Source organism: Syngnathus floridae, chromosome 13, assembly GCF_059516105.1.
Source record: "Syngnathus floridae isolate MCC-2025c chromosome 13, RoL_Sflo_1.0, whole genome shotgun sequence".
In the NCBI taxonomy this organism is placed as follows: Eukaryota; Metazoa; Chordata; class Actinopteri; order Syngnathiformes; family Syngnathidae; genus Syngnathus; species Syngnathus floridae.
The window spans coordinates 9833484-9856113 of NC_142425.1; the positions used below are offsets into that span (position 1 = coordinate 9833484).

The window sequence follows — 22630 nt, forward strand, 5'->3', positions numbered from 1 at the left end:
AGGATTAACTTGTCATAAAAGGTGAACTAATCGTTGATTACGAAACCCCCAGAAAAAAAAACAAAGAGCATTTTTAACTAATTGTGGGTTTTTCATATTGGTTCTAGTTTTAAAAATTCTTCTATTTCTTTAGTTTTTTTATTTTAAAGGATAATTTCGCTATAATTATATTTAGAGTTAGTTTTACAAAGTGCTCATTTTAGAAGCACTCTCGTTTATTTTAGTTTGTTGTTAAAAATGTGTGTTTTTGCCTTTCAATTTAGTTTTGGTTGATTATAATAAATATGCATAGGAATTTAGTTCCATCATCTGACAGTATGAACGCATCAATACAACTATAAACATTTGTCCTTTTTCCCTATGAAGAAAAAAAAACTTTCAACTTTGGAAAGAATTGAAACATGTGTTCAGGGACGCTATCTTGAGAATCATTGTATTAAATATACTCTGATTCTCTTGTTTGATTGACATCAATACATACTATACAAACATCTGCGGGTGAAAATGTCTCCACCTAGAGGCTAAACAGTGTCATTGTTCACGACCCCCCCTTGGAAACGGGGTTCTCATCTGTGCCTGTCAATCAAGGTACCAACAAGCAGGGTGTGTTTGCCACCTCTGCCCTCCCTGTGCAGAACAGTCGTCCCAAGCAACAAGTGTACTGTGTGTGGACACACAACTGCAGGCTTTTTACACAAGGTATGTTCCTCCAGTTCCTCTCATGTGAATTTTAAAACAAGACCTTCTTCATTGAAACTACTGCAGTGGCCTATTTTAAGACACGTGTGCTCAAAGCGCTACAAATATTCTATCTCATTTGCAGGTTAAGCAACAAGTTCACTAACAAGCATTAATAAGTAAGACTTGACTTGAAACCGTCTCCTGTTTGATATCACATGCTGCTTTTAAGATCTTTTAATATGAATGGCGTCTTGTTCAGTGTCCTATGACAGAATTTTGTCCATCCAAAATCTGAACGAGGCTTCAAATCCTTGGAAGGGCTTCACTATGAACCGCTGCCTTGTGGTGGCACTGGTCGTGTTGCTTGTGGGTGCAGGGGTCCATCAATTTCACAGTGAGTAACATACTTGAAGTATTACAGTCATGCATAATTTATACAGTGGATATAAAAAGTCTACACACCCCTGTTAGAAATGGTTACATATTTTCCCTTCAACGTTATGTTCCATAGATGCCGTTGACATGGTTGTAGAAGAGACAGGGATAAGGTCTTTCATCGGAAGTATTCAAGACGGTTCAATAACTCAGGTATTTGTCTGCTTATGAAATATGGAATTGCAGCATTATGGAACTAGAAATGGAACTTACAGTATTTCAATGTATCCAGATCTCCTTGTGGGACAAGTTCATGTCGTGGTGGGGATCAGAAGAACTCGGAGCGATAAGGAAACGGAAAAAGCCCATAGGGAATAAAGCGATCCTGAAACCTAAAATGGCTAAACAATGATGCATTTGGATAGAAAAAGGTTAAAATGGCCCATTTAAAAAACGCAGTTAGTCGTAAAATGGAGATTTTAACTTTGTAGACTTACCAGCGAAAGAATCCTGTGACATCTTAATACTATCATGAATTAAAATGTGACATACTTGTATGTATTTATATTAGAGTATATTATAGATATATTGAGTGGAGCACGACATGACCAGGGGTGTCATTTGTGAATAAATACATATACAGTAAATAAAAGAAAGTGAGTAAAGTGGATCTTTGCAAACCAGCATGTGTATATTAGCTTTAGCGACAACCACACTGCTTTGCTACCATATCCGGATGCGTGAAAAAAGACGTGCCGTCCTTGTTCAAGTCCACCACCTCCAGGGCCTCATAAGCGACCGGCACGCAGCACGGCGAGCGCTCGTTGATATTGCCGCTCTCGATGTGCGAGTTGAGCAACACGGCGTGGTTTACGGTGTTCATCAGCGGGAAGGCGCAGCGGCCGTGGCAGTTGTTGATGTTGGCAGTGTTGGGGCCTACCAGGAAACGCTCCAGGGACACGGTGAGGCTTGTCAGGTGGCACGTGGGTTGCCTGGCTGTGGGGCTGGGCTCCGCACGGGTGGCGCGCTGTTGGGGCAACATCTCGTGACCAACCGTCTTCATGGCCTTTAATAGGAGGAAGGCGCAGTACTGGCTTTCTCCTTCGGAGGTGGTAAGAGACATCAGCAAGTTCACATGTGCTCATAGGGAGGGTCAAATTACCTGATGCTGGGTCCACCATGGGAAAGGCGCAGAGTTCCCAGAGTCTCTGGAGCCTCTTGATGTTCCTCTGGCCGTCCTCCCTGTCTCGTAGAACCTCCTTGATCTGCACAAGGTTCTGCTCCAAACCGTACCTGAGCTGGTCAAGTAAGCCGGGGGGCATTGCCAGCTCCCCCCGGTGGACTTGATACGTGGAGCCTGTGAAGGAGAAGATGGTAGGGGCCGTCGAGTTGAGAAGTTCCGCCAGTACGGACTCGCTGGCGGAGGAATCCAGCGTGACGGGGGGTGGGGCCTGCAGGGAGTCCAGTTTCAGCGGAGCGGCGTCCGGATGATTTTGAGGAAGGGTGTCACTCAGGAATCGGCGTAGCTCACACAGGAAGGAAAGCGGCTGGGATGAGCCAGAAATTTGGGTGCTTTTGACACATGGAATTGACACTTTAGAATCATAGTTTGCATTTTAAGAGATAAACAAAACAGGGGGGGGACAACCTGATGTCGTCTTCACGAGAGAAAAGAAGAACTGGAGTCACCCTGCTTCTTCTTGTATTTCCACCCGTAAGGAGTTCTTTCATCCTTTTCTCTGGGACATGAGCAAGAGCACAGGAAAAAACAAATTCTGTATTGTATCATTATTATTTATGCATTTTAAAAATACATGGTGATAAATCACAAAGAAAGAAATGACATACTCATATTAGGGTCGTTTGAGTCGATGGAGAGCATCCATGTTTGCTGTCTCGTGGATGCTGGACCTGTCAGGAGAATATACTGCGTTCCTTCTGACATGCACACAATCTGAAAAAAATAAATCAATAAGAAATAGAAACATGGTGGACATACAAGTTCTACCCAATTGCAGTGGGGTCTACCTGTGCATTAGGCTGCAGAGATTGACTGGTGAAGGTGATCTGGTCTGAGTCGCCTCCACTGATGGGACTTTCCAAGGCCAAAAGCAGCACCAACTTGTCTTGGAGCAAAGTGGATTGCGGGATGCGAAAGTTGAGCATCAGTGCTTCCCCATCATCCTCCATGAAAAACACTGAGGAGAGGAAATATTGACAAGTGTTCACTTATATGACTTCACTCAGTTAATAAACATTTTAAGATGACCGCAGTTTTTTTTTTATTACCTTCAGTGGGATGCAGGAGCTCCAGCCCACCTCCTTGTTTCTTCTTTGCGTCCTTCGCCAGGTCCAACAAGACTGCGAGACTACCAGACGCCGCACACATGCCGAATAAGTTAACGCTGGCTGATGTCAGCTGGTCATCGTCCTCGAGAGCCTCTCGCAAGGTGGCCAGCACGTCTTCCAGGAAGCACGCTGTGCTGCCCTGAGGGACAAGGGAGGCTTCTCTGGAGCGTGTGGGCAACACAGACGGGCTCCTTTCTCCTGCCTCCTCGGCGGACACCGGCCTCTTTGCAGCTAAAAATACAAAACAATCATTTTGAGGCAACTTGAATGCAACTCGAGGACAATGACTCAGAAAAGGGGTGTGTAGACTTTTTATATACACTTAGGATGATGCAAGTGTACCTGTCATGGTGGCTTCCGGTTGCAATCCAGAAGAGTCCGACAGGACCACGCAGGAGCAGCAGCCCATCCAGCAGAGGATCATCAGACACCGGCGGAAGACGTAGAGGGACATGCTGTCACACACACACTTTGCCATCTGCATGTGCATCCAAGTTTTATCAAGAGTTGAGGTAACAAGAGGGTGGGAGCTCTCTCGCTCTCTTTCTCTCACAAACCTCCTGTCCTCGCCAAAATAGGAAGATCTCGTGTCCTTGTGGGAATGGGAGGGGTCCTCTAATGGGACAACGGGAGAACACAACATGAAGACTGACAGCTATTTTCGCAAACACTTCAAATTTTAAAATACTTCAAAGAAATATGCTTATTTTTTAAATATTTTATAATTATAAAATATATAATTATATTTAATATTTGTATATCATTTGTATATATATATTTAATATATTTATAATAATTATAATATATTCTATTTTATAATGAAAAATTCATAATTTTATAGTGAAAGAAAAATTATAATGAAAAAAAAATACACCTGGCACAATTAAAAACGCCACCACCCTCCCAAGAAAATCTGTTCTAGTCGGCTTTTAGCTTTCTAGTAGAAGCCTGAGGATTATTTTTCGCAAATGTGTTTTGAAATGCTTGGTTCCTAGAAATGCCCACATTGTTTCTTTGGAGGTGTTGATGATCTCACAGCTGCAGTGCAGTTATGCAGACAGTCAAGGTCGACTGTTCCGATACATCCAGCCAAAGCTCATTCTTGGAAACCATTAAAAATGTATCACTTCATGAAGCTACACTCCATATATGGATTCACGACATGATATATGTACCGTAGTCTGGCCTTTGGTGATCTTGAGCACAGGTGGTAAAGGTCCGACTTCCGAGGAGACTCATTGGGAGGTCCGTTCTTGACACATCAACCTCAATCCTTCATCGCATAGCTCATTTTAGAATTGGAAGAAGGTTGTGGCTGATGTTGAGAAGACCCTGTGCTATGGAAGGAGGACACCACCCAAGTGGAAACTTCATGAAAGAATCAGAACTAGACAAGACCAAAAATAGTCCTGTTAACATCCTTGGGAATTTCTCTGCACTGGATTGACATATACATAGAAAAGAAATAACATGTTAGGAAGACAACAAGAAGAAAGGTGAGAGCAAAATTCAAACATAAGAAATTTTTTATTACTATTCATAAAATGCAGAGGTGGGGGAAAAAGCAACACAAATATTCCATTTGTCATGATTACATCTTAGGATAAAAGCACCGTCACCACACTTTAGTCACACACGATTCCACGACAAACCGGGCTTTGCTATCATTGCACCTCCTCCAAGCTGCTCCCACCCCACAAAAAAGTCAACACACAAAAGTGCAGGACCACCACGCGGAAAAGGTCTACGCCATTTCGAAGTTTGACGTTACACTAACTCACGGAGCTTTCTAAGGTTTGACGGATGTGCCAGTGAGAACCCAAAAGTGCCCACAGGCCGGCTTAATTAATTTTTTTAATAGAAGATTGTCATTGAAGGTAGAAAGGGACCTAGTGTGGAGATGCATGAGAAAAAGTTCCTGAGTTAAGACCTTTGGCAGGAATTAGTTTGGAGTTGAAAAATAAAAGCTGATCAAACTATTTGAGATCGTGTTTGGCTGGTGTGATTGCTCGGAAGCAATGGTTGGCTATTCACATGCACGGAGATGTTTCATCCAATTATTGGAATGTGATCATTCCTTGACAGTCATTTAGAAGCAGTCTTGCATAATCAAAATAAACAGAACTAAATTTGTTTTCGCGCACAAGGATTGGGATGTCTTTTTTTTTTAATGGTGCCACCACAATATTTGAATATGACTACTTTTAAATTTGCTTAGGGAGGTGCAGCAGACTGATAAAAATAAAGGGAAAATTAGTTAATTTCAGCTAGATGTTTTAATTAAAGATGATACTAGTACTACGATGAACACAATTATCCAAATTAAAATTTAATCGAAAAAAATTTAAGTTGAATTTTTCTTAAAATATAATTTTGTCTATTATTAACTTGGCTTGTTTAATAAGGTTATAAAAAGCCCACATACTGGGAAAAGGGTGGATTATAAATGTCAAATACATAATTTAATATATATTTTAATCTTTTATTTGTAAAACAAAAACATGACAAAAATTCTGACACCCTTTGAATTGCTAACAAAATTTAAATGGTATAGAAACAAGCACCATCCCTTTGGTTAGGCTGAGTTACAAAAAAAAAAGTGTCTGGAAGCTGCGATAAAAAGCAGGTTCTCACGTGCACATCCTGAAAAGCTGCCTGGCGAGAGGGAAACAATGGCAGAAGCGTCACGGTTTTTCAACAATGAGCTGCAAACGTCCTCTTTTTATGTGAAGTAGCACCAAGCTGTCTTGACTGACTAGCATTTCTACAAACAGGACAGGAATCTGTAAGACCGCAGAGATATGACAGAAATGACACACTGATTTAACAAAAAAAAAAAAACTCAGTGCTGGTGACAAACAGACTAAGATGTGGTGGGGAACCTCTAATTTCCATCAAAAGCCCAACAATCTTTTTTTGAGCATTGAGTATTCCTGGGTTGTATTTCTGTGGCCTACGGACCACCGGTTGGTTCACCACCACACCAGTCAGCAATCGCGATCAAACAGGAGTCACGAACACACTCCAAAACAAGCGTGGCTCTGGCAGTACCCACCAAATCTACAAGATGGGCTTTATCTGTAAGACACGTCGCTTTGTTTGCACCATTAATTGTTCAATTGTATTTTTAAAAAGAGAAGCACCATCTGTCTGTTTTGTTCCTGCAGAGTTTAAGAAAAGAAAACAAAAAAAAGTACAGGAAAACATCCCGTCGTGGTCGCTCCGCCACAGCACCTGGGCACGTCGTGTGCCGCCATGTTTGTTAAGGTCATGTGGTGGCTGAAGACTGAATGTGGGAATCACAATGCAGCACCGATAGATTTTTTTTCCTCATATATATATATTTAAACATACATAATTACATATTAAATATAGCTTTGCGTTGGCGCTTTTGTACAAAACAGTGTTTTTTTTTTTGTTTTCACTGAATGTTGTTTATCCAAGTGTTGTACACTCCAATACAATATTAAATAGAAGAAATTAAAGGCCAAATAAGGGGAATTTACAAAAAATAAATAAATCCCCGTATACAGCACTCTATGTCGCCTTTGTTTTTTTTGGGGGAGATGCTTTTTCACTGGAAGAATAAATAGTATCAGGCACGGTCCAAATTTAGCACCATTGTTTTCTGACAATCACATACTATATTGCATTGTACAACACATTTCAGGGAAAAAAAAAGAGAGAAATAGAGGGGGGGGGCATAAATATATAAATCTAACACAACTGTACACTCAAGAGAAATAATCATATTCACAGTACAAACACAAAAAAGACAACACAAAAATAAAGGTGTGAAGTAGTCCAGTAGTTAGATGCTGCAAACGGTAAAAAGATCTTCCCAGTGTGTGTGTGTGTTTGTGTGTGTGTGTGTACGCATTTTAGAGTCGTAAAACCTCTGTGTTCATCCGCAGCACCCAGCAGCACAAATAAATATACAAAGTTCATCTTAAGAAGAGGTTAAAAACATCCTGCTTTGAGAAGTTGTCAAAGTAGTGCCACTTAGAAAAACATGGAATAATAATAAATACGGAAACACATGCAGTGCCTGTTTTTTTCCTGTCGTTATTATTATTTGTATTATCTACCTGGATTTAGCTTCACTTAACTCGACAGCAGTGCCACAGAGAGCGAACACGGAGCACCATTGTGTAGCAGAATATCGATTCATGTTCAGGTCTTCAATGTTTCAGAACAAGGCAGATATGAACGGATGTTGAAGTAAACGTTTTTTTTTTTTTTTTAGACGTCAGTAATCTCCACTGATATGTTAAAAGTCTGATGTTACTGAGGAGAAAAGGAAATGTGGAATTGTTTTGATCCAGTTAATTAGGAAATTAAGGAGCTTAAAGCAGCCGTATTTTTTTTTTTTTTATGTGAAGATGGTGGATCCTGACACGAAAGCATTATGCTACAAATGCAACGGTATGTTGTTATCCAGTGTGGACTTAAAACATGAATTTCCTCATCTTGTTTCATAGATCAGATGTAAGAAAAAAAAAAAAAAAAACATGCTAGTGGCTGAGCAGAAATCAATGGACGGGTCATATCGGAAGTTGTGTGCTTGCTGTTTTAATTCATTTCTGACTGCTTTCTAAAAAAAAGATGTATCGAACAACAATTGGCATTGAAACACAACCGGTTCCTTTGAATTCTGCTCATGATGATCACTGCAGCATGTGTGTGTGTGTGTGTGTGTGTGTATGCAAGTCCCAGTACAGAGGCCGGTCTTGGAGACGGTCTTGGTAGTATAGACGACGTATTAAAGCACCAGTGAGTGAGGAGCAGAGTGCCTTGGGTCCACACTTGAACGTTTGCATAGGTTTTTTTTTTTTTTTATGTTGAGGTAGTTTTCAGCAATTACCTGAAAGGCCAAACAAAACAAAAGATGCATTTAATCATTTCACCATGAAAACAGACAAGTAAATTGCCCCTATTCTAATGCATGGTTCAACTTATTTGTTTATTTTTAGTATGCAAGTGGTCGAGTCTAGCATAGCCCGTTGTTCCCTTAGCTACTAACCAAATTTCACTTATTTTATCCAAAATTATTTGCTGCATGTTTTGTGAGGAATGCACATTTCCATTCTATTCCACTAGGTGGCAGTAGATATGAAGGGATAGCTGTCCAATAAGTAAAACGAGGGTCAGCATTTTTTTTTTTTAAATAGTTCATGACAATATATTGACAAAAAACTGAATAGGCGAGTGCTACACTGCTAGTATGCAGGGGTGGAAAATGAATTGCTGCAACATCGACCCAAACCCGGAACGAGGAAGTGAAAGAGGGGCAAACATCCTGTCATACTCAACAATAATTTCCTTTCTAATATTGCAGGATTAACTTACCTTGCTCATTTAGAACAGTGACTCCCTATAAGTCTCTTTCTTGTTCCCTCTGTCTCTCTCTCTCTCGCTCTCTTTCTCTGATTGCCCGCAAAACCACCTTCCCCCTATTCCCTCACCCCCACAACCTATCTCGGTCGGGAGCCGGGGAGCGGGGTGGTGGTGGTGAAGATGCCATGCTGAGTCCTCCGCATACTCCCGCCACCACCTGAGCTGCTGGCGGGAGGCGGCGGTGGCGGGGGCAAGCGGGGGGAGTAGTGGACTGCGTATGGGCGAGACGCGGAAGACGACAAAGAGGAAGAAGAGGTGGCAGAGAGGACGACAGACGAGGAAGAGGAGGAGACAGTGAGGGTGTGCACCCTCTGGTGATGAAGCGAGGAATGCGGGAGACGCGATGGGGGGTTGACGGGCGGGGGTGGCGCTGTGGAGGAGGGGGCGCTGTGCAGGGGCGGCGGAGGGGGCAGAGACAGCGTGGGAGGGGAGGGGCTGTGCAGCACCGACTGGGTGCGACTATGCTGGGCCTGCGACGGGCAGGGAGGGAGAGGCGAGGGTGCGGAAGCGGGTTGCGAGGAGGAGAGACTGAGCAGAGAGCCAAGGCCTCCAGAAGGGGGCAGCGACGCCCCAAACTGATGATGCGAGGACACAGAGGGAACCGCGTGGTGAAAGGTACCTGCAAATCATATAGCGAGAAATGGAGGGAGCAGGGAAGCAGATACAAGTAGCAAAGAAGGGGGTGGGGGGGAAAGAGAGAAGCGAGGGCTGAGCCAAGTAGCGCCAAGCGAGTCTCCAGACAAGCACACATAAAGCAAAACAGAGTCAAAGCACTGCTTCCGTTTAAACTAGGTTACTAGCTTTACAGTTGACATATTGCGCTTTGAATATTGACTGTTTAACTACATCGCTGTATACAGACAGTTGGGTCTTTGGAGTCGGATAAAGCTTTTGCTTTATTAGTTCATAATAGTGCATTTTTACTTAGTTCTGGATTAAATTTCATTTCAACCCATACCGGGGGACAAAAAAAAGTAAAATTTTCCAATTTGTGTCAATGGGGAGCATGACCTTAATTCAAGACTATTTCAAAAGGTTTCCGATTGTTTTTAGTGTGCAAGTGAAATGACTCTGACAAACAGCTACCGAAATACACCCACAGAAAATGACAAAAAAGGCCATCATAACTTTCAGTCAGATTCAATTGATTGTAATGTTTGTTTGTTTGTTTTTTCCTGGAGCATTTTCCAAGGGTGTTTGCTAAGCAGCCAGTCAAAGCACGGCAGCACAGACAGCCAGTGGTAGCAGCAACAGCTTGGCCCTCCACTTACCTCACTGTTAGCAGATCTGTTTTCTTCCCTTTCACAGAGAGGCTATCGCTATCCCTCACTCTGACTGTTTAATGATGTTAAGACTGGGAAGAACCAAATAAATCAACAGTATTTACTCACCTCCTGCTGCCCCGCCTGCAAGCCCAGCGCTAGAGAAGCTGCCCAGGCCAGAGTGTCCGTTGACCAGCCGTGTGTTGGCGCTCGCGCCGGAGCTTCCCGTCTGAGCCCCGAACAACGACTGTAAGACCGAGGCCCCTCCGAGTGGGAACTGAGAGCCCAGGTACTGACCCACGGAAGATCCCGTCGAAACGGTGACGGGGCTGCCGCCGATTTTGCCGCTCAGGATGCCTGCGCCGCTGCTGGCGGCCGCAGCTATGAAAATGTTCTGACTTGAGTGGCCGCCGCTCGTCTTTAGCTCCCAGTCCCGAGGGGCCTTCTGCTTCTGTAAAACCTGGCGGGGGTCTGAACTGCCTCCCGCCTGCCCTCCTCCGCTACCAGCGCTTCTGTTGTTGGCTTCTTGGCTGAGGAAAGGGTTGGGATTCGTGTAGCTGGACAACTCTCCGTCGCTTCCCTTCCTGGGCTGTTGATGGTGTTGTTTGTAATCAGCGTCCGAGTTTGAGCCTCCCATAGCAAACGGAGAGCCCCCTTGCCTCAGGTCGGAGTTGGGTTGCTTGGGGTCCGAAATGGGTGAAAAGGTTGACTTCCATTTGCTTGTGGAGGACAATGACGAGGAAGAGGAGGAGGCCTCGCTGCCTGTGCTGTTACCGCTGCTGCTGCCTGATTTCCTGCCTAGGGAACACACAGGAAGAGGAACGTGAAGATGCAATCAAATATATCATTCTAATGGAGACAAGTGCAGTATTGACTTTTTAATTGCTTTCACACTAATACTTGGGGCTCTGGAGTGCTTGTCCGGTTTCCCACCCATCAAATTTAAAGTTTAATAACCAAGTTAATCACAGTTAGCGACTTAATTTTAGAAATGTGTCCTTGAGCAAGCTATTCTGCATTTCTACCCTATTTTTACGTAACAATTGATCGCTTAGTTCTTTATTCTTTTTTTCTTTATACTCTCGTATAAGCTAATGGTATGTTTTTAAAACGGTTGTTTTCTTTTTTAATTCTGAAAACAAATTCTGCATTGTTCATTACCTCTATCACCATCTCCGAGTCTACTGGCTCCATCTCTGTTCTCCAAGGATATCGTAGCAATTTTCCTTTCAATCCTAAAAGAGAAAAGAGAAAAAAATAATACATATAAATGAAGCGAAATGCAAGATCCACTTTTAAATTTATTTTATTTCTCAGCTCTGAAAGATGACAGGTTTTAATAGCATTACCGTGAGTTGGTGGTATCAACCGGGTATCCTGAGTCCTCATCATCAGTGCTGGGGGCGGAGGAGTAACGAGCAGTGCCGTTGACCTCCAGGGGACGCTCCCTCTTCAGAATTGGAGGTTGGTTCGGGGTTGGCGCGCTGGGGCTGCGGCTCGATTGCTCCGGCGAGGAGATGGCCGCGATCTCCAGGGGCTGGTTGATGTTGTTCACCTGTTGACGACAGTTGTAAAGTCACACTTGAAGGTTAAATATTTGTCGTTAGGTGACGCACCATGGAATTAATGTTGAGTGGGGACCCGGAGGAGTGGTTGTTTGCACTGACGCCGGGGAAGGACCTCCTCTTTGGTGAGCCGGTGGCAGCGACGGCCCCCGTGGAGCCGCGCTTCCGCCTCCCTCGCTTGCGTCCGTCTTGAGGAGCGAGGCCGTGCGTGGAGTGTGACGATGCCGACGTGTGCGTGGGGGGCGTGTGTGCGCGCTGCGTGCCGGGTGACTGGTGGTTGGGGTTTCCGTGGTTACTGTGGTATCCCTGCTTGGTGGAGCTGCCGGCGTGAAGGTGGAGGCGCAACCCACCACTGCCCGATGATGAGGAAGAGGAGGAGGAGGAAGAAGAGAAAAAGATTCTCCTCCGCAGTTCATTGTCCTGGGGCTCAGTGTCCGACTCGGTCTCTTGGCGTTCCTGGCCGTCTTCTGAAACGATCCTTGGGGGTCCGTCTGCATAATGAAGAACCCCTCCGGTGCTGAGTGGGGGGCTCTGGATTGGACCTCCTCTGCTCATGGGTCCCGCCAGAGGCGTGTTTGTGTGTGGAGGCGATGAAGAAGCACCATTTTGTTCCTCTGGGTGGGGACCTCCATTCATGAGCCCTGAGCTAGATGAATATCCTAGAGGAAAACATAAAAATAGAAAAAATAGATAAATGTATTTATACTTACAGTACGCAGTATTGAAGTAAAAAAAAAATACAGTAAATATTTGGATAAAATTAAATCTATGCCATATCAAATAATGGAATGAAAAAGATGTAACTGAAAGGGCCTTCTTGTGCTGCGTGACAACATTTGTAATCAAATGAAACATTCAGAAGCCTTACCATTAACTTGGCTGGTCTGAGACACAGGACTAGGAGTGCTTCTCTGCAACGCCGCACAAAAACAGCATATTGTGATGCCGAATAAAAGAGTGAAAGCTTTTAGTACATTGTCAATACCCACCAGTCTCTCAGCACGACTGGGCAGCACCACGCTGGCGAGTGGAATGCTGACTGGAAGTTTGCTTGGGTGAACAGTGCTCAGTGGAATACTTATTGGAAGGCTTGTGATACTGCTGTCTGCCGGAACAGATGGACTCTTCTCTTTTCCACCCTGAAGGGAGGAAAAGACTCTTTAGAAAGCAGAAGAACACCCCACGTGCACACCACAAAAAAATCAATTACCCTCTCAGTGCTTTTTGGAGTATTCTGGGCATCCAATGCATGAGGGGAAGGGCTGCCCTGCTTGGCTCCGAGAGGGGAGTTAAGGCCACCCATTTCCCCTCTAAAGTAGAACATGATAGTGTTATAACAAATCACCAAGCTTCAGGAGCTTTTAGCGGTTTCACGCACCTGTGCGTGGGCAGCCCGGGGCCTCTTAAGTGGCCGGCGGCTGTGGGTTCTTGGTTGAGGTGCCTGCGCAAGGCAATTTTGGCGGGGGAAAAGCGCGTGTAGTCGGGAAGAGCGTGGGAGACGTGCTGCCTCTGTCGAGCCTCCGGCATGGCTACCGCAACGTCGTGGTCAGGAGAGATTGGCAGATAGCGCGAAAGAAGCTCCGTCTTGGTGTTCCCGCGCTCGAAAGAGGGTGAGCCGGTACCGTTGATAGCGCGTTCTGGGCTTATGCCGTTGACAGCTGGGACTGAGGACAGGCCGAACTTGGAGGAGTCCATGTCGGCGGACGAACGGGATTCTTGGTTCTTGCGGTACGGGGAGCCTTCATGAGGGCTGTATGATTTGAGCTGAAGAAGCTCCTGTTGCCTTTGACTTTTCTCCAGCTCCACAATGCTGATCTATAAACACCAGAGGGAGCCATGACATCTTTCAATAGGCCAAGAATGTATCACTAAAATGCTGACATGACAAAGAACATTATCCACAGAACAGCTAGAAGTTATAAAAACAAAAAAAATTATGTCCTACCTGCAACTCCAAGCAGTGCCTCTGCTTCTCAGAGATCTGTCTCCGAAGGGCCAGCTTCTCCTTCAGCAGACTCTCCAGACACAACGAGCCCCAATCCAACTTCAGCTCCTCACATCGAGACTTTAGCTGCAACCCAAATTCGGTTTCAATCATACAGAATAGCAAATACACAACTTTAAAGCCAGCTTGACACAGCAGACCGGTTTAATGACGCAAAAAGCAATTGTGTCTTCATTTGACCCATGCAGTGAAAATCCAGCCTCCAAGCATCAACTTGTATAACTGAAATGGGAAATGGAAAGCAACTTGGCAGCAGCAGTGATGTCTCACCAGCAGCACGCTGTGATCTCGCAGCAAAGCCATGTCTCGCTCTAGCTGTTTGGTCTGCTCTTTCAGCTGATGGTTGTGGGCCGATATCTCCTTCTGTGCCTGCAGCAGGTCCTCCACAGTGAGAGCTTTCACTCCCAGCTAACCAACACCACACACACACAAAAAAACACCATGACTATTCAATGTGTCAGACAAGAGTGTCCTTGATGACAACACTGTGATGCGGCACGTGGGTTTGTGTCACGTTTACTTGCAAAGAAGAAACTACACAACACTTGAAGGTCAGAGCTTGTAAAATTTAGAGTTGGATCAAAGATTTCAGAAAAAAAACACATCAAACGTGGGTGGCACTCACCTCATCCAGTTTGTTCTGAAAGAGACCTTTGATTTTGTCCTTGTGAGTCTGACAGATGGAATGGAGCTGCTCCGCCTGCACGGATAAATCCCTGTGTTTTTGCTGAAGACAAAAAAACAAACACAGATTTAAGATGGACAAACAGTTGACTCACGAAGCCGCCTGTCTCGTCCACCAGCCATTTTGGACCAAGTAGATTATTTAAAAAAATTGGTTTAGTTTAAGACCTGGGGAAAAAAAAAACAATGCAGCCATAAATTACCTTCTCCTGCTCTACAAGCTGTTGCAGATTGGATTGATACTGAGGAGTCTTCATGTAGGCCATAAACTGGAGGTATTGAACTTTGATGCTATCTGTTGTCGGTTACACAATCAAAAAGGTTAGATGAGTTCATGGAAAATACTGGTCCGGATTCACAGTTGTCCTCGGCTTACCTAGCAAGTGTTGCAGACCGGGAGGGGTTGGGCTCAGCAGCAGTTGATTGGCTGGATAGTGCTGAAGCTTTGGAGGTAGTTGGTAGAAGGGACTCCGCGGTTGCAAGTATGCATCTACGCACACGACAAGCACACGTCACACGAGTCTGAAAGCTACACACAGCAATTATGTGGAGTGTTTGGCTCCGCTGACCCTGAGGTGGTGCTGCAGAAAGAGTCTTGGCGTGCAGCAGATCCAACGCGCTCTGGGTCTTTTTCTTGTCGGCAGCTGGCGCCGCCTTCTTGGGTCGACCCCTTTTCTTGTTGTTCAGCTTGCGACCCTTGGCCAGCAGTTTTGTTTGCCGGGGTTTGGCGGGGGGCTTGGCCACAGGCACCAAAGGGAGACGCTCCTCCTCCCCACAGGAATCCTGCTGGAATAGCAAATATAATATAATTCCTAATAATGCACAGGAAAGAAAAAAAAGTTGGAGTACTGCCACAACAATGACACCCCATGCTACCTTGTTTTGGTCCCGAGTTTTGGTGGGTGTGGTGCTATTGCTTTTGCTGTCCTTAGTATCTTTCTGCTGACGTCGCCGGGCTGCCTCTTGCTCTTCCTGCATTGAGAGATTGTAAGAATTGGACACAAATTGGAATAATTGCTGCAGCACAGAAACAGAGGGTGAATATCAGTGCTTACCCTGAGTTTAGGATTTTTTAGACTGGCAAAGTAGTTTTCAAGCTGAAAATCAGGGACAAAAGAATCATTTGAAATCATTTTTCCCAAATGAGCAATCAATCAATTAACCATGAATACTTTGACTAGTTTATTACACATTGGCTTAAGTGTTACAATTTGAAAAGGGAAATGTTATATTTGTCGGGTGTAAAACAGTTCTCCTTACTATGGTGCGGTCTATGGTGTGCAGGTAGTAGGAGACCGGCTTTCCCGTCCAGGACACGGAGCCTCTCAGCGGCGAGAGCTCGACCACACGCATTATTGTGCCTATATCTGCGGGCGACAGAAAGGAGCGTCAAGGTGATCGGACGAATCGCTGATTGATCAGGAGATGATGTGGTCAAACGCAAAAGGGTGGCACTTACCGCTCAAGTTTCGGCTGTTTATTCGAAAGTTTAAAGGTGCAAATGGTTTGGAGGATACAATTTTTCCACCTGAGAAATAAAGTAGAGTAAGCATTTAATAAAATACAAAAATGCGAAACAAAAATGAGTACTTTTTGTGAACAAAAAAAAAAAGAAAGCTACTAACCTTCCTTCATGTTAGCAAAACGTTCCTTCAGTTGGTGATCTACCTCTGGACCAAAGGCAAAATTATTCACAAAAATAATACTGCAAAAGAGGGAAGACGTAACCAGTGTTAGAAATCAGAAACATTTGTCAATGAAGCATTTCAGACTTTTTGTTCATGTCAACCTTGTGGTAGCGATCCTTTCTTTCCATTCTTCGGACAGAAAATCTCCTCTTTCCAGCTAAACGTAAAAAAACAAGGAAGATTACATGAGCGTCCGAAGAGCGACACAAGTTTAGAATTGTGAACACAACTTACAGTGTACTCCCCGTGTTTCTTCCCATACCATTTCATCCACTTTTTAAATTCTTTATCCATGGACTGGAAGAAGTAACATCAAGATGACGACACAAATATGGCAAGTAAAATAAAAAAATAAAAAAGGTGAGCCTTAAGAAGAGGTACGCTCCCGACTGGTGACCAGTCTTTCGCGGATCATTCAAAAAGAACTATAAAGTGTTCTGAGTTGTGTATTACCTCTGCATAGGTTGCTGGAATGTCTGCTTTCTCTACGCCGTAGTAGTGTTTGCAGTTGGTCGCCGCAGCAACCTGCAGGACGACCTGCCCCACGCCTGCACATCGCAAACATTTGACATTCGGACAACCGCAGCGGGATGTTATGCGGCCGCGCGGTCGGCTTACCGCTGCCGAGATCCACGAAGGTGTCGTCCTCCATCATTTCCATCTCGTCGATAATCTGCGCCACCAGGTCGAAGGAGGTCTCTCCGTAAACCTCGGGCGAGAAGGGTTCGTAGTTGTTGAGCTTCTCCGGGTCGGTCACCGAGTGGTTGTACACCTGCTGGAGGATGTGTCGCAGGAGCCCGTTGGAAGGGCGCTTGTTCAACTTCATGGGCTGGGTGGTCCCTTTCCACTAGACAACAAATCCATTATGGTTAGCAGAGCGCACAAATGACCTTCATTTCATCAAAACTCCAATAAACAGTTCTGGTCGGATCTCTCTTGGATTCATTTCAAATTGAATGAACTTGGTGCTTACCAGCTGGTGAATGCTGTCAATGGCCCTGTTGTATTTGTCACACAGTCGTTGCATACTCTCGTAACTGTTTCAATTAAAACAACAAAAATAGAGTCGAATCATCATTTTGGGATTCGTGGAGCAGAAATTCAACATCACGACATGCACTGAAGTGATATTTCGTGTGTCATTGTGAGACTCACCTCTTGGTGTCATAGTCAATGAGCACATAGTTCTCCATTGCCAGCTTGAGGTCCGGAATCTCCTCACACACCCACCTTGGGGGAAAACACGCACAATTTAGTCACAAAATGACACACATCAGCAATAAAAAAAACAAATGTGTTCATGTTGAGTCAGGGCGACACTTACCGAATGGTCTCGATGATTTCATGGGCAGCATCGTGGTGTTTATCCTGGAAAGAGAATTTACTGTAATAACGTGCCTGCAAATTGAGATATACAGTAAAGGGGGGGACCACACAATGAATGACAAATAACCACTTTAGAAATGAGCTGTAACTGAACAGGATTACACATGCGTACACTCTTGCACCTCGTGTCATTACTCACAAGGCCCTTAATAGGAAATGACTTCATGATTACAAACGCCGTGCTTGCTTTTCTCGGTCGTTACACACTTGCTGCAACGTAGCGAGTCCAACACAAACATGGCTGGATATATTCGGGGATGGATTGCATATTATAGCCTAGCCTAGCGGAATTTGGGGAAGAGGACCTGGTCACCAGTCAGACATTTAAGGGCTATTTAAATAAAACCATGTTTTGATGTGGGAGGAAACACCTGACAAAAAAAACCTTTTCTTCTCTCCATCTAATCTTTCCTTCATGTGTTTTAAAATAGCATCCTGGTGTCCTCGGATATCTTCACTGAAACTGTTGCAGCTGCAGGGCTTGACTGCAGTGCGGGACGCTGGAGTTGCAGCGTTAGCCCGAGCTGACCCACTGACCCACTTTCCCCGCTCACACTGCGGTGCCCTTCCTGGTGGAGGGAACTCAGGGAAGGAGAACGTGTGAGGTGAAAGAAAAGAAAGCGAGGCAGAGTGGAGTGACGGTGAAGGACGCCCAGGCGTTGAGGGGAAAGTTTCTCAGCTGTTCTGCGGCGTGGGCTAGCAGCTCGCACACAGGCTGCGGCTTCCCGCGCAATACTGCCCGCCAAACACTCGGCGAGCTGCGCGCGCACACTTTCAAAAACGTGCAGGAAAGGCGCAGTAAATTATCACCATAACGACCGGCTATCTTACGAGCAAGCCCCACCCCGAGACGGGACATAAATACATATTGGGTATGTGTGCAGGATGCCACATGAGGGAAGTCACATGATCGCACAGCAACACCAGCACAGAGCCGAGGCTAAAAATAAACCGGAGCGAGAGGGAGACACTCTTCTATCTCACTCTATATTGTGTTCACAGCCATACAAATGAACAGGCGTGAGGGTGACGGCGGCGGTGGCATTAAGCCTTCAGGGAACCATTAAATCACGTGGCATCAGCTCCACAGTAACCGATAATGTACGCTTTGTCCTGGAAAGACCTTTTGTTCCGTCTGCGTGTTTACCTCAGTTGAACTGAACTTTCCTTAAGAGGGCCAACAGAAAAGTCGTGGGATTTGGACTCGGAGCAAAAGTTGCAGAAAGCTCTGACAAACCACAGTCACGCATGACACTGGGGAAAACCTCATTTGAACGAGCAGATCGAGAAGAATGTACGCTGGAAGTGACGTCAAGTAAACGGTATGACTTCAGTGCTGCCATTAGAGAGTTTCAGTTTTTGTTGTTTTACTGGTTTACATTCGAACCCTCCAAAAGTCACGCTGCAAATCAACCCACTTGCCTTTCTTTCATTTCCCTCGCTCACAAGCGACTAACAATGAATTCTGTCAATGTCATGTCGCCACGCGTGGGCGTCCAAAGAGGTTGCTAAGAGCTTGCCTTGTACTACAACATAATAGTCTTGTTGTGTGTGTGGAAAATGCTTTCAACACTGCACCCATGCAGTGTGCGTGAGAGTGATGCAATCATCTGTCGTGGAGTGGAATCGATTGCCATTAGCTGACATTTACAAAAAAAAAAAAAAAAAGAACTTGGGAATGCAACTGCTACTTCCACCCTGCCCTCTGTGGTGTGGACCATATGGACATGGGGAGGAGAGAGGAAGTCTCGCCCCTTTAAAAACAGATGGGGGTGCGCTTCAATGACATGACACAGGCATGAGCGTATCGCAAATTCCTGCCATGCTTGTTCTTGTGTGTGTGCGTGTGTGTATTCATGCAGGCCACAACAAAAAGAAGCGGGTGAGGCGGTCCAGGGCAGTTCGGAGAGTGCTATCAGTAACGTAAAAAGGGAGGGTCAACGTTTACAGCCTGGAGTGGATGATTGCCACCACTCCGTTTCCGTACTTATCGGTGTAGGCGGAAAGGAAACGTTAAGAGAAGAACCCCCCTCCCCCCCGCCTCTCGGGTATTCTGAGACTTTCCAGAGTATTTTTTTTTTAGTTACTGCTCACTGTCTCACCGCAATCACTACAGAATAGAAGCACAGTTCACAAGTTTCGCTCAGAATGTAAGACAACCGCTTCCTTTTCCGCCTCTTCGAGACAATGAGCACACCAATGGCTGTCAACTGCTTTTAGGATGTTTGATCATCAGTGAAAGTAAGACTGGGCCAAGTTATCACTATATGTCTTGTGCTAAATTTAAACTGCAACGATTAATCGAGTGATTGAAAAATCGATAATGTGATGACAACAAGGCAACATAATACCTACGTGCACATTTTGTGTGTTTTGTGATTACTCAATGGGTGCCAAATATAGGCATTTAAGAGGGGATTGTCAGTGTAAATCCAGCCTTAAGGACAAAAACAGCCATGCCACTGTGTGTTGAGTAGAAACAGATGTTCAGTCTACGCAAAAACAAATGTATATGCCTGCATGAGAGCAGCATATGCATGTGCACCTATTTTAATGACGCAAACATTTGACGACATACAAACAAGCCTTCAATGCATGCACAATTGCAAATCTGTCAGAAACATTAACCAAGTGCCAGTCTGAGATTGGATTGACATTTGTTGTGTAATAACGCCCAAAGTGACGCAAACATGTTTTTGGCACCCGAGTGACTTTGTTTTGACTATCTGCTGATTAGAATCCCGATCAAACATCTCAGCAATGCATTAAGAAGAAAACAAGAGCATCTAAATGTTCTCTGTTGAAAATGTAAAGTGGAAGAAACAAGGCTTTGTGTAAACACCAACTTTGACGCCATAATGTATTTTTTTTTAGCTTTACTTAGTGACACCTCAAAATATGAAACCACAAAACAAGACTGAGAAGAAGCTTTTGGTGACAAAATACAAATATACAACAAAACTGACTCATCTTGTGGCACGGGTTTGTCATTTTTAAGAACTCTTATCACGTTGCTACTTAAAGTACATTGGCTGCCTTGCACCACCTTTGCAACTGTATTAGATAACTGAAGTAGAACAAATAAAGATGCATGCAGGGATGACAGATTTATGCCACCAGAGCTGGCTGAGAGCTTGGGAAAGGAAGGAGAAATTGGTTTAGTATGTTTATTAGTGCCACTTGAACAAAATACCCAATGTATTGCAAATTATTAATAAGTTACGACTCTCTGACTCCAGTTGCAGAACCAGTGCTCTAATCAACATGACAACATTACGAGATAAGGTGACACAAGGTAAACGCGTGCCCAGGTCCTAAGTTGACATACCAGGGCTGTCCTAAGCACTCTAGCATGCCCGAGCTCGGAAGTGGCTAGCACCGGGGGCTAGGTAACAAAGCCAAAACACACATATACGAAATAAACTTCTATTCCGAGGTACGTTGACAAATAACACTTACGTAAACCGGTAAGGGCCAAGGGTATCCAGCGGCTTCAGCTCCAACCGGAGATTTGAGCCTGAGCTCCAGCTTTTCTCCCATTCTCCACTTGACGGCGGCTTGGGTTTACGGCTAGCGAGCTAGGCTAGCTGGTAGACTGCTGTCCGCGAGCTACAACGTGAACATGTTGAGATGGGTCAAAGCGTGTTTTCAAGAAAAAAAACAAAAAATGCCCGCCCAAACAGGCGTCGAGTCGTGGAACTAGCGCAATGTAACGTCTGACTTGGTTTCGATTTTTCAATAAAATGCTCCCTTTATGACCACTGGCAATAACACCGCTCCTGTGTGGCCGCCATCTTGCCCGGCATTGAAAAACTATGGCAGGAGGCCACACACACAGGGGAGGGTGACGTCACCGAAGGGGATGGCGATTTGAGGTCGGGGAACCATGACAGCGAATGGCTTGTGCCACTTTGACAAAAAATATATATTTTTGCCCGGCAAGTCCCCACACAGTCAAGTTCTTGACGAGTCCCAACAATACAAATATATAAAAAAAAAAAATACGTAAAATTATCTTAAAGGCAGAACGTCACTCAGCAACAGTTGACGTGATCACGTGATAGCGCTGGAACGTCACAAAGCTCATCTGGAAATTGTTCCAGTGAAACATTTTCTAAGAACTCCAACATTAAATTTGAACATTTGTGAGCGACCAGTACAGTTCTGCTAAGAAAAAAAAAAAAATCATACATTAAACTGTGTTTGAATAAGATAAGACTTTCTTGATCACCAAGCAGGGAAAATTACTCATAATTATGTAGTAACAAATTAAAAAACAAACCACTTTCAAGGGAACCAATGACTGAAAGACTTCAAATCAAAGTAGTTTCATTAAACTCTTAAAAATCTAGTTGCAACAAACCACATCAAGTCACACCTTCAATGAAAAGGCTTGACAAATACTTCCCAGATATTGTCAGTATTATTCATCATATGCTGACACAATCAGAAAACATTCTGACAGCATTATGACAAAATAAGCCTGCAAATGTCACCAATTCTTCCAAAAACAAAAATAAAGCACACACAATCCCAATTCAAATCAAAATGTTTGACAAGGCCTTCCTGGATCTTTAATTAGATTGCCAACACAGACACACATATAGTAGATAAACATAATAAAATGGTGAAACTATGAAAAAATACTTTTGGCATTTCTGTCCCCCATCTACACCTCGTACTAAACTTGATTCCGTTACTCCCGCGGGTGTCACAGCAAATTAAATCCAGTCAGAAAAATAAAACCTAGTGAGTGGAAAGGGGGGGGGGGTCGTTCCAGCGGTTTCCATACGAGTAGAAAAATGTCAGCATATACGGTATGGGGGAGGCATGGCAGGGGGTGCCACGACGAACCCACTGACCGCATCCCTCCTCCCTCACCCGAGCTGTGCAGCATGAGGCCAACTTTGGGGTGCAAGCCAGTAGCAGCATAACACGAGACTCACGCCAAGTGGAGCAACGGCGGCCTTGTGGAATTCTGAAATCCTTCAACGCCGTGTCAGATTACACCTCAAGTCTCTTGCTGGCTTTGGTGCAATGCCAGGGGATCCTCACTCAGTCACGTGTTGCATTTAAGAGACTTTTAAAGAGAAGTATGGAGGACATTAAAAGAAAAAGCACCCCCCAGCTGAATATGGTGTAATCAATGCGTGTAATGTGCCTTGAAATGTTGTTGACAGGGAAGCATACAAAGTGCGGTGTGGAAAAAAGATTTGGCTTGAGTTTGCTGCTTTCTAG

The 22630-nt window shown here is 44.6% G+C and overlaps 3 protein-coding genes across 9 annotated transcripts; 1 reads left to right on the top strand and 2 right to left on the bottom strand.

The window, feature by feature from the left end:
* The first annotated feature begins 38 nt into the window (after positions 1-38).
* LOC148388588 (uncharacterized) lies at positions 39-1730 on the top strand. 2 transcript variants are annotated; one of them, XM_088393976.1, is made up of 4 exons: positions 39-857; positions 941-1075; positions 1193-1269; positions 1349-1727. In XM_088393976.1, coding segments are annotated over exons 1-4 (333 nt in total). In that variant the 5' UTR covers positions 39-856; the 3' UTR covers positions 1469-1727. The 2 variants fall into 2 exon arrangements, with proteins under 2 accessions (XP_088250102.1, XP_088250101.1); XM_088393975.1 differs by lacking the exon at positions 39-857 and having other exon boundaries at positions 888-1075; positions 1349-1730.
* amh (anti-Mullerian hormone) lies at positions 901-4806 on the bottom strand. Of its 3 annotated transcripts, none has more exons than XM_088393963.1 (9): positions 4581-4806; positions 3963-4020; positions 3748-3860; positions 3346-3636; positions 3085-3254; positions 2905-3010; positions 2705-2795; positions 2219-2628; positions 901-2122 (listed from the first exon to the last, which is right to left on the bottom strand). In XM_088393963.1, the coding sequence occupies exons 1-9, from the start codon at positions 4642-4644 to the stop codon at positions 1845-1847; spliced, it is 1581 nt and encodes a 526-aa protein (XP_088250089.1). In that variant the 5' UTR covers positions 4645-4806; the 3' UTR covers positions 901-1844. The 3 variants fall into 3 exon arrangements, with proteins under 3 accessions (XP_088250089.1, XP_088250086.1, XP_088250087.1); XM_088393960.1 differs by having other exon boundaries at positions 901-2157; XM_088393961.1 differs by lacking the exons at positions 3963-4020; positions 4581-4806 and having other exon boundaries at positions 901-2157; positions 3748-3945.
* Positions 4807-4913: 107 nt separating this feature from the next.
* dot1l (DOT1-like histone H3K79 methyltransferase) lies at positions 4914-21471 on the bottom strand. 4 transcript variants are annotated; one of them, XM_088393950.1, is made up of 29 exons: positions 20852-21471; positions 17331-17374; positions 17162-17236; positions 16980-17043; positions 16625-16853; positions 16460-16554; positions 16241-16303; positions 16108-16163; positions 15944-16023; positions 15778-15846; positions 15579-15685; positions 15374-15415; positions 15195-15290; positions 14888-15101; positions 14695-14808; positions 14522-14613; positions 14260-14361; positions 13905-14042; positions 13575-13700; positions 13008-13444; positions 12840-12939; positions 12619-12768; positions 12498-12540; positions 11681-12288; positions 11414-11619; positions 11226-11299; positions 10194-10862; positions 8755-9421; positions 4914-8269 (listed from the first exon to the last, which is right to left on the bottom strand). In XM_088393950.1, exons 1-28 carry the CDS (start codon positions 20930-20932, stop codon positions 8880-8882), a joined length of 4716 nt encoding a protein of 1571 aa, XP_088250076.1. In that variant the 5' UTR covers positions 20933-21471; the 3' UTR covers positions 4914-8269; positions 8755-8879. The 4 variants fall into 4 exon arrangements, with proteins under 4 accessions (XP_088250076.1, XP_088250075.1, XP_088250077.1 ...); XM_088393949.1 differs by having other exon boundaries at positions 14888-15104; positions 20852-21469; XM_088393951.1 differs by lacking the exon at positions 8755-9421 and having other exon boundaries at positions 14888-15104; positions 20852-21459.
* Between the last annotated feature and the right edge of the window lie 1159 nt (positions 21472-22630).